The 12,234-nt window shown below is 40.5% G+C and overlaps 1 protein-coding gene across 1 annotated transcript in view; it reads right to left on the bottom strand.

Moving 5' to 3' along the window:
- MMRN1 (multimerin 1) overlaps positions 1-12,234 on the bottom strand; it is a 150,140-nt gene that overhangs the window by 21,443 nt on the left and 116,463 nt on the right. The window contains exons 3-4 of the mRNA XM_063917280.1: positions 9,510-9,616; positions 1,303-1,404 (exon numbers count right to left, since the gene is read on the bottom strand). Of these exons, the coding sequence (XP_063773350.1) occupies positions 1,303-1,404; positions 9,510-9,616 (209 nt within the window). The remainder of the gene's footprint in view (positions 1-1,302; positions 1,405-9,509; positions 9,617-12,234) is intronic.

Here is a 12,234-nt window from a genome sequence, read left to right as displayed (position 1 = left end):
TCTGCATTACCTATAACCCGTCATATACATTGGAAATGGCTTTGCATTACCTCTGGCCCATCAGTTACATGTGGAATGGCTCTGCATTACCTATAACCCATCATATACATTGGAAATGGCACTGCATTACCTCCAACCCATCAGTTACATGTGGAATGGCTCTGCATTACCTATAACCCATCATATACATTGGAAATGCCTCTGCATTACCTCTGGCCCATCAGTTACATGTGGAATGGCTCTACATTACCTCTAACCCATCAGTTACATATGGAATGGCTCTGCATTACCTCTGGCCCATCAATTACATGTGGAATGGCTCTGCATTACCTATAACCCATCATATACATTGGAAATGGCTCTGCATTACCTCTGGCCCATCAGTTACATGTGGAATGGCTCTGCATTATCTCTAGCCTATCAGTTGAATATGGAATGGCTCTGCGTTACCTATAACCCATGATATACATTGGAAATGGCTCTGCATTACCTCTAGCCCATCAGTTACACGTGGAATGGCTCTGCATTACCTCTAGCCCATCATTTACATGTGGAATGGCACTGCATTAACTATAACCCATCACATACATTGGAAATGGCTCTGCATTACCTCTAGCCCATCAGTCACTTGTGGAATGGCTCTGCATTACCTCTAGCCCATCATATACATTGGAAATGGCTCTGCATTACCTGCAGCACATCAGCTACTTAGAAAAATGGCTCTGCATTACCTATAACCCATCATATACATTTGAAATGGCTCTGTATTACCTCTAGCCCATCAGTCAAAAGTGAAATGGCACTACATTACCTCCAACCCATCAGTCACTTGTGGAATGGCTCTGCATTACCTCTAGCCCATCATATACATTGGAAATGGCTCTGCATTACCTGCAGTACATCAGCTACTTATAAAAATGGCTCTGCATAACCTATAACCGATCATATACATTTGAAATGGCTCTGCATTACCTTCAACCCATCAGTTACATGTGGAATGGCTCTGCATTACCTCCAACCTATTAGTTACATGTGGAATAGCTCTGCATTACCTCCAACCCATCAGTTACATGTGGAATGGATCTGCATTACCTATAACCCATCATACACATTGGAAGTGGCTCTGCATTACATCTACAAAATTGGCAGGAGCACCACCAAACCTAGCACTGTTTAGTATTAACAGCAACAGTCAAAACTTTGGCTTTCATTACATTTATTCACCAGTATTGTTCTATCCTGGCTCGTGCGGATCCAAATTTCCCCGTTTCACGTCATTAATAAGGTGACACAATGACTAACCTTCATCAAACGTTGGTGTTTTCTTCTCTCCGGAATCCACTGTATTACCAGCAACATTGCTCTCAGCTTGGCTTCCGTGTATTTGTACCTGAACCTTTTGAGCTAAAAAAATAAAAAAAAATAATGGTACCACTATTCCATTACTCTTTGTTTATTTGCAAGTACTGAATATTTGTAGTCAGAACTTTTTAAAGGAAAAATGTGAATAATAACAATAAAAAGCAATGAACAGTGAGTCGCAAAAGTTATGTTTGTTACCTACAATAATTAGTTCATATGCCACTGCTGTTTGCTGATAACCAGTGGTAGCTGCAGACCTGTGAGGCAGCGCCGACTACCTAGTGCAGGATGAGGGAGGGGGGGGGGGGGGGGCGCTAAGCACATAAACATACATGTGAAGATGCATGTAATATATGACTAATATCAGCTGAACAATAATGTCTACTAGCAATATTGAAAAAAAAATAGTAAGGCAGACCTGTGCTAGAGCATTGTGTTTGCTGCCTGTGCTCCAATGTTCCTGGTTTCATCTATCTAGTTACTTGTATCCTGTATCCAGGGGTGTATCTAGGGATCTGAGCACCCCTGGCAAAGTAAGGGACTGGCGGCCCCCCATACTTGAAATAGGGAATGTGCGCGTGCCAAAAAAAAATATCCCCAATTCAAATGACACCACACAGTAGTGCCCCATATACATACTGTATTGCACCACACAATAACGTCCATTATTCATGTTACACCACACAGTAGTAACCCTTATATTCATTATGCCATACACTTGAGCCCCTTATTAACATGTTAATTAACATTAACTGTAGAACCTGAAAGATCCACCAAGGTGTGCACGTTAAACATGTGTAATGACAGAAAAATAATATTGGCAGCCCTAAATTTATATGTATGAAATAAAATGTATGTAGCATCACTAACCATTCCGCCACTGATAAGGTACAATCTATTGCACCAATGCATCACTCCAGAATATTCCTATTACCACACTGATGACGTATCACCACAGGATCGACAGACAGTTGAACAGTTCTATGGGTCAGAGGAACCTGCTATAGAGACTTTTACATGCTAGTCTTTGTAAACATTTTGTCAAAGATAAGTGCCTAAAAAGCGGCAGTTTGAAGAGGAAACATGAAGAAGATACTCCTAATCGTAGTGTAGAAACTGAAGAGGTTCCTGACAGTAGTATGCTATTTTGTTAAGATGGCAGAAATGGTTTGGCGTGGTGTGAAATATGACCAGATAGGGGATACACAACAACATCTGTACCTTGTATTGGAGGGGTCTTGTGCTAAAACAAAGTGAGAGCCACTGCACTACGCAAGCAGGCAGCAGCGGCAGCCAGTGTTATTTGCGCTGGTGTCCGGCAGCTCTGCACAGTACCACAATAAACTGCATAAACTACAGCTCCCATCAGCCCTTGCTGCTGTGAGCTCTGGCAGCAAGGGCTGATGGGAGTTGTAGTTTATGTAGCGTTTCTTTATTGTAGTGCTGCATGGAGCTGATGGACACCAGCGCCGATGCATGCCAGACAGCCGACGGCTGTCTCAGCCCTGTGATTGCCTCTGCCTTATTGACAGGCAGAGGCGGTCGCTGGGCAGGAGGGGGCGGGCCGGCCAGGTGCGTTTGGCCGCCATTTAGAGGGCGCGGTCCGGGCAACGCAGGCATGCCCGGACCGTTGGGAGGGCGGGCCCCGGCAGCTGCGTGATGTCACACGCTGCCACTGCGACCTTCAAAGCGACGGGTAGCTCTCTGCCAGCGTGCAGGAGCTGCGCTGACTGGGAGCTGCTCTTCCAGTATAAAGGCATTGCCGCCGTGCGATGCTTTTGTACTTGTGCGACGGGGCAGGGCCTGACATGTGGGGCGGACTAGCCCTGTGCTGGGCGTCCCCCTGCATGTCAGGAAAGCTGATCGTAGGTGTGCTAAATTTAGCACATCTACGATCAGGTCTGAATTAGCCCCCATCTTCAGGTATCACAAATAATATCTGTGTATGCCTATATACTGTTCTGTCTTATATGCAGATGATGGCTATATCAGTGTGTCTTGGTAACACATTTGTGAGATACCAGAGCTTACTGTCTACAAACCCCTATTATTTAAACTGTCTGAATTTTCTGCTACTAGAGGTTACCTTTATTAACAGTATATATCCGATTCTCACATTCACCACCTAACTCTGAGGGACTCTTACTGGGTGGTACCCATTTGACTCCCCTGCGCTGGTTACTTACCAACAGGGGTATCAGTGCTGGCCGCCCCACAGCAGTAGATCCTTCCCCTGCTCTATACTCTCTCACCTCTGGCTCTCATCCTCACGTTCACTGTCCTTTAGGACATACGGGAGGACAGTAGAAGTGGAGGTGAATATGAGTCTTTGCCTCCTCCATACATAAATATATCTACATTAATCCTAAAACACACCACCAGTGATTAGTTAAATTTGCCGTATGCTCCACAACACTTGGACAAATTGTAATACTTAATTAACAGTGTATAGGCATACACAGGTAATATTTGTGATACCTGAAGATTGTTTCTAATTTTTGCCTATATGTATTTATATTGATTTACTATTGTCCTAAGTCTATATTTTCGCCTACAATTACTAGCACTACTTTGATGTTATGTTAAAAAATGTAGCCATATGCAATAAATGATTAACAGGACAAATTTATTCCCCAAAAAATGGAAATCACTGTTTACATAGGCTGACATTTGTATATATTTTGTCTATGAATACACATCCACATGTGCTACTTACTGTGTGTGCCTTACTAAACATAGCACACTTATCTGTACTGCTGTATGTTCACCAATCTTTGGACCGATAATTATTTCTTAGACACAGCCCTTTGGCTACTTGAAATGACTGATTGGGATTCCATTTTCTCTGTCTAATTATTGTTTAATGTTTGTGTTGTCTATGAACTCAAAATGGCACACCTAAATCCCCTTTTTTAATGCATATCAATAAAATATAATATTTTTAATAAATTATAAATAAAGAGTGCCCCTAAAAAAGAGTCTTCTTTTCTGTCCTCTATTACCACTGTAATATTCTGACTCGTGGGAGCACCACCAACTAAGAAGTGATCTCATGGGATTCCTACCTGGATAAATTCTGTTAAATGTTGGTACATATACGTCATAATATACCTGTTTGATCTCTTTGAGTTCATTCCTTTTTTTTGTAATATTATTAGAGAGGCTTGAAATATTTGAGCAAATTGGAAATTGTATGGCTTCAAACTCTTTCATAGTTTGTCATTGACTTGGGGCCATCTCAAGAGATCAGACTTAATCATGGAATGCAATTGATGGATATCAAATGTGATATTACTGTACCAAACAAGAAACAGGGTTGAGACTTTATAAACCAGCCCAAAGCTACAATACAGTACTTGAACAGGATATACCCATGGATTAATTTTTCAGTGTTATAGAGTGTTTTAACACTGTTTTAATCATCCCCAGTTGCTCACACCAACTATCTAAAGGACTAATTTCATCAATTTATCGATTTTCTACAATCCTACAATCAACCCCCTAAAGAAACTCATGAGTTGGCCTGGGAACATGACACTGGGGTGGTTCTTACTCCTAATGAATGGCCTCAAATTATGCTAGCAATATCGAAATGCTCAATATCAGTACGTATTAAAGAAAATGCTTATAAGCTCTATACTCGCTGGTATTTAGTCCCGACCCAACTCCGTGTTATTTACTCTAACGCTTCGGATCTCTGCTGGCGACAATGTGGCCAGAGGGGGTCTTTATTACACATTTTGTGGACATGCCCTAGCATAAACCAATATTGGAAGGAAATACACAAATTAATTAAAAACTTCACCAATTTTGACATGCCCTCTTCTCCTTTTTACTCTCTGTTAGCTAGACCGATCCCCAACCTTTCACGACCCACACACAAATTGATTAACCACATACTTAATACCGCTAAATGTCAAATTGCAGCACAGTGGAAATCTGCCGCCCCTCCTCCCTTCCCTGCTACCATTAGTGCCATCTGGTCAACATATAGACTGAAGCGAATCTCCTCATTTATTCATGATACCCCGACTCAATTTGTTTGCGTCTGGTCACCTTGGACCGTCTACAATGAAGCCGAACCTCCCTTGACAACCATTTGATCTCACCTTATAGATTACTGAACTACTCTAATGTAGCGCTTACACCTCGACTGGCTACCCCTCCTTTCTGTCTTACCTCTATCTCTTCGACTCTATAACTGCCGACTCTCGTCTCCCCGTTCCCCCCTTCATCCCCTCTTTCTCTTTCTTTCCCTCTTTAAAGTCTTTCTACTCTTTTGTTTCTCTCTTTACACAATCCTTTAAATTCTGTATGCTTTCTCTTTTAATCTGTTATACACTGTTCGGATTGTTAACCAGTGTACTCTTCTTCAAATAGATGAAATGTTATATTCTATTTCAATATTTTGACATGTTACACCTTTACTGATTTTTGTGGATATCTATTGCCCATTAACTTCAGTATACAATTGCCAACAATGTTTTGCTCAAGGTTCTGCGATATTTATGCTGTTTATTCCATTTGGTGTAACCATTTTCTGCCTTACCTAATAAAATATTCTATAAAAATAAAATAAAAATCATCCCCAGTTGCTGTAATTGATTTCATAGCATAAAATAACTAAAATGATTCTGTAGTTTCTTTTGTGTCTTGACAAACACAGGGCAGAGCTAAATGCTTGATACTGTGGGCTGGATGTAATAGGACATGCGGGATGCCGGCCAAACTCAAATGTTTCCTTAGAAGGGTAGTGATTTACAAAGCAAATCCATGCCTGTAAATGATTGCCCCTTTAAAAACAAAATGTCCGCATTTGGCTGGCAACCCGCACATGCGGCGAGCTTGGACGCTATTACATCTGGCCCTGTATCTCTGTTAAGTTACTACCGGGAAGTCCTAACTTGGTGAACATATTTGAAAAGATGACTATCTAGTTACAAAAAAGATTTTTGCTATATTTAAAAGTTTACGTTAACTTGCCTTTGCTCTGAATTATTTTGCTGCCATGAGATTTAAACATGTTATATATAATTCATACCATACAATTAATTTTATTTTGTCAGGCTAGTAAACCATACAAACTCATATTGTCTACTAAACTGGTTTTCCTTTTAAAATGACACATGTACTAAATCCTCTTCATTCCCAATAATAATACACTGTTGTACTTTGTGATACCGCTGCTGATAACCTATGTTGCTTGGATCTTTCCATAGCAGCAGAGATTAAACACAGCAGCTTTCCAGCTTTCCATTGGAGGTGCTGAATCGGATCTATAGTGCTATGGATAGAGCTGAGCAACTCCCAGGTGAGGGACTATCACCTTTAATTAAATACTATAACTAGCTCAGTTACAGTTCAGGAAAACAAAGACTGTCCAACTTAACAGAACAGCAATCCCTTCAATTAATTGCTACTTAACATTTTTCCTCTTGTAGTAATTGAAGCATTTTTTCATCTTATGACAAGAGTATTACTGTAATTGTAACATAATAAATCATAGTTTCAGAAACAGGTTATGGCAGTCTTTTCATTGTGTGTTCCCTAAGGGTATCCACCGGTTTTACTATGGACAATTAAAGTTAGAACGCTATTGATATATTACCTTGAAATCCTTCTGCTCACCTTTGATTAAAACAGTGGAACAGAATTTATAAATGCTAAATGGCCATATTTCTTTCTACAATTGAATGGCACAAATGACTGCACACTATATAGAAAAGACTGGACATTTAATACAGTGTTTTATGGTGTAAGCCAGGCATGTCAAACTCAAAATCCCAACTGGGCCGAATAATCAAGGTCTAAGTCTTGTGTGGGCTGCAAGAAAATAAAAAAGTCTTATATGCAATTATTATATATCATGTAGCCTTCGTTCCCTGCAGGATGTGCCCCCTTTATTCCATCACTAATAATATATATCACACATTATAACACATTATCCCCCCTCTCTGTATGTAATTTCCCTGCCTGCTGCATCAGTCCCCTAATAGGTGATATCAGAATAAATATCCTGCACCACAGTCTGATATTTGTAAGCAAACTGTGAAAACCAGCGTATGAACATAAAATACTGTAGCAAAAGATTCAGTAAGCCCACTCAGAATTCAGCCTCCACTCCTGTAGCAGACATGAGCACAGTGGGGCAACCTCACAGTAGGCGAGCCGTTCCAGCCCTATTTAACACCTGCCAATGTTCCGCAAAAGTACCTCTGCCCGCGGCCCACAAAAGGATGAGTTAGGGGCCGCATGCGGCCTGGGCCGCTCTTTTGACATGCCTGGTGTAAGCACATGTCGACCTAGAGTCCCTGTCGACCTAGAATCATGTCGACCTACTTACTGTTGACCAATAGTGGTCGACCTGAACACTGTCGACCTATGTCTAATTTACCTAACATACCACACCCCTATGAAATAATGCACTAATACCTGAAAAATAAAGGTAAAGTGTGTTTTAAATTAAATGCTAACAATGCAAACACATGAATTATATCTTAGCTTTATCTACACCTAGCACCGTTTATTTCTTCAATGCCAACTCCTGACATTGAATCGCCATACTATAAATTTAGCTTGTGAATGGGCTTTGCACGTTAAATACCATTACATTAAAGCCAGACAAACTACAATGGTTAAGTAAATCCTAAAAGCGTGAAACACATACTGTATTTTAGTAATTGCTAAAACAAAAGCTTAATGTGAAAAGAGATTTGAAGGGTATTCATTTTTACTTGTTTGTTCAGAAATAACGGATGCAGTCAAGTTGCCGGCATTCAGCATCCCCGCGGTCGGAATGCCGACGCCAACATCTCGAAACTGCTCAGGATGCCAACGCTAGCATCCCGACATGGATAGCAACCAATTGAGACGGTGCCGCAATTTTCCACTGGTAAGCAATGAGAAAGGGGGTGGGGGGTAAGTTAGGTTTAGGCTGCGGGGAGGGGGGTTAGGGTTGTCCTGCGGGGTTCAGAGGGTTAGGCAGCAGGGAGGGGGGGATAGGGTTAGGCACCCCTGGGGAGGGTTAGGCTGGGGGGATGTAGGGTTAGGCTGCAAGGAGGGTGGGTAGGGTTAGGCACCATTGGGGAGGGTTCGGGTTAGGCTGCGGGAAAGGTAGGTTAGGGGAGGAAGGATCAGGGTTGGGTTGGCTTTTACACACCTGTTAGGAATTTAATCTCCAGGATGCCGCTGTCAGTATTTTGACAACCGGCTTCCCGGGAGCCAGAATATCGTATGTATTCCGAAATAACAATATAAGAGATACATTTTCTTCAAAATGCATTCTAATTCTATTACAGATGTGTCCTCATACATCATTGCTGCAGTCGCGTCAAACATCCCCGCTTAAAAATCTTCTAGCACCGGGCATCTTTAAAAAAAAAAAAAAAGACTGAGGGGTCTATTTACTAAGCCTTGGATGGAGATAAAGTACTAGCCAGTGAGGTCCTAACTGTCATTTTTCAAACATAGCCAGTGACATGGTAGTAAGGAGCTGATTGGCTGGTACTTTATCTCTGTCCACTTTCTCTCCATCCAAGGCTTAGTAAATAGACCCCTGAGTCTCTTAATCTGTATACAAAGCCCTACAATGTAGCAGCCGCAGCTATTTTCCAATACAAGTCCCATTTTGCTCCGTATACAGACTCAGGGGTCCATTTACTAAGCCTTGGATGGAGATCAGCTCCTACCTGCCATGTCACAGGGTGTGTTTAAAAAATGACAGTTAGGAGCGGGTTGGCTGGTACATTATCTCTGTCCTTTTTATCTCCATCCAAGGCTTAGTAAAAAGACCCCTAGGTCATACACAATATCTTTTTTTATTAACAGTTTCTTATATAGTGCAGCATATTCCGTTGTGCTTTACAATTAGAACAGTAATGGAATAAAACTGGGTAAAAACAGACAGACATAGAGGTAGGAAGGCCCTGCTCGCAAGCTTACAATCTTTCCAAGTGTCATAATTTATATCAAATTAATCAGCACAGTCTTCAGCAGTAAAGACATCCAGTAAAGTTAGCAGAGTTGTACGGGACCTGACGGCTCACTCACTTTAGGCATCTTGTGATTTAAGATGCCTGACATGAGGCTAGATATAAAGTATGAGGACACATCAGTATATTACAATAAGTATATGGAGAAAAACAGACCTGTGGTTTTACATTGTTCTCCACTGTATCCTGGGCAACATTTCCATTCCAAAGACGTCACTATTTTATGCTTCATTCTGTAAACCGGCTGTGAGATCACTCGACTCCTGAATGATTTAAAAGATATACTATTGGTGGGGGTAACAACAGTAACATTATCATTTCTTGTTATTTATGCATAATCAAAAACAACAATTAGGATATACATACTATATAGTAGCTGTGTACAAACAGCAGGCACATAGCGCTCAGTAATATACTAGAGCTAGCGTACATGTGTGCATTCTTAGCCTTCTGTTTAGAACTGGTTGCTATGTTTGAAGCTGGGTTGAGCAGATGAGAAAAGTGGTTCCTGATTAGCTTCAACTCCATTAGTTTAAAAAGACACTATTGGAACCAATTTTGGTCTATATTTGCTCTAAAATTATAGTGAAGGATATGTTTGCACTACTGTCACAATAATGTAGATTAATAAAAGAATGGGCGGCACTCCATGGACTCCAACGATCATTCGGATCCTGATGAAAGGTTCTAATTAAAGGCACCTAAAAAAGTTGAATGAATAAGCTGATGTAGCTGTCTCCATTATTTATTGTTCATAGTATTCCACATTACAGTGCCCCACTTCATATTATGTAACATTATAATGCCCTCCAGTTCATTTTATACCACATAACAATGAGCAGGTCCAGGTGCATTCCAAAAGTTTGTAAAGGCCCCTATATGTATCACTCAATGGTGAAAAATGTATATAACACATGTAACTTTAACAGGGAAGGTGGGCCCCTCTCAGTTCTGGGCCCCATAGGAGCTGCACCCCCTTCATCTATGGTAGCTACGCCTTTGCCAATAAGTGTGGCACTTAATCCCCAAACTTTACAATGCTCCAAGGAACAGGACCTCTAGAAAATAAACACAAAATAAAGTGTAGCACATTCACAAAATGATAAAGTAGAGTTCAGTAATTCATGAATTCTATATTCATACCAGAATTATATCATTCTGCGCTTATCTGGTAAACCATCCAGATGTTATATCCTTGTCAAATTCTGGCCTGTGATCACCACTGGATTGTTTACTAGATGAGCACAAAATAATAACTTTCTGGTATGTGTTATTTGTTTCTATTTTTGTTAAGTTGGGATATGAGTGCTTCCCATTGTAAGTTGATATTACAATAAATAATGGCAAACTGCTCTAATGAAGCTAGTAACATTGGAAAAATCCCTTTGTTTTTCTTGTCTAAGTTGATATTACTAAAGATATTTGACCTGGACTTCTAGAGATACAAGGACATTTTCTCAGAAAAGTACATCTTATTTATTTTTAGTACACATAATTTCTTTGTTTATTATATGCAGCAATTATGTTTTATTTCATACATCTAAAATTAATTGGGGAAATTTTTTTGTATTGCCGATGACTAAGTCTAGTCATCAAGAAAATACAACATGTCCAGGATCCTTGATTCACTGAGTTTCATCCAAAAATTATCAGAATTGGCGAGTCAGAGATTTTTAACATACTGTATTTTGCCAATTCCGTGAGTCAGGCAATCTGGGAATTGCAGGGTAGATGTATGGCCCACAATATTCAAGCTAAGTTTGGTGCCCCATGTCTTTGAAAGCTACAATATATAATAGTTCTGTTTGAGATTATAACAGACTCAATGACAGCATAATATTAACTGAGAAAATATAAAACTACTACCTGAAATACCTGGCATTGCCTGGGTTTAAATTCTCCAGTTATTAAGTTATCAATGAGTTGAATGTAACTGTCAACATACTGTATTAAAAATAATTAGTAGCTTAGTAGCTCTTTCAATACACCCATGAGGTGGCTGTTTTTGTTTTTGGGGTGTTGCCAGTAGCCCTGATACCCAGTTATTCATCCAAATCCATCTATTGAAAGGCCCAGAACAAGCTCCCTGGGTCAAAGTTCTGCCCAGCATACACCAATGAGAGGTCCAACTGGAACCTCAAACACCAAATATGTCTCCTTACCAAATTGTGTAAGGTTATAAATACGGAGGGGGATGCTGAGTCTCTTCAGAACGACTTAACTAAACTGGAAGCATGGGCAGGAAAATGGAGAATGAGATTCAACACAGACAAGTATAAGGTAATGCACTGTGGGGGCAAGACCAAAAATTACACCTACATACTAAATGCGGTAATATTAGGGGATTCTGTACTGGAAAAAGACTTAGGGGTTCACATAGATAACAAATTAAGCAGCAGTACCCAAAGTAGGAGTGCAGCAAAGAAGGCTAATAAAATATTAGCATGCATAAAATGGGGAATTGATGCAAGGGATGAGAGTATTATACTCCCATTATATAAATCACTAGTGAGGCCACATCTTGAATACTGTGTGCAATATTGGGCACCATATTACAAAAAGGATATCCTGGAGCTAGAAAAGGTTCAGAGGCGGGCGACCAAACTTACCAAGGGCATGGAGACGCTGGAATACGAGGAAAGGCTTGCAAGGCTAGGCATGTTTACATTGGAAAAGAGGAGACTAAGAGGGGACATGATCAACATCTACAAATATATAAGGGGTCAATACACAGAGCTTGGGAGGGACCTGTTTTCTATAAGATCAGCACAGAGAACACGTGGTCACTCGCTTAGGTTAGAGGAGAGGAGTTTCCGCACATTGAGGCGAAAAAGTTTTTTTCACAGTAAGGACGATACGTGTTTGGAATTCCCTGCCTGAG

The sequence above is a fragment of the Pseudophryne corroboree genome, chromosome 1 (assembly GCF_028390025.1).
Source record: "Pseudophryne corroboree isolate aPseCor3 chromosome 1, aPseCor3.hap2, whole genome shotgun sequence".
In the NCBI taxonomy this organism is placed as follows: domain Eukaryota; kingdom Metazoa; phylum Chordata; class Amphibia; order Anura; family Myobatrachidae; genus Pseudophryne; species Pseudophryne corroboree.
This window is presented reverse-complemented; position numbering and strand designations above follow the sequence as displayed.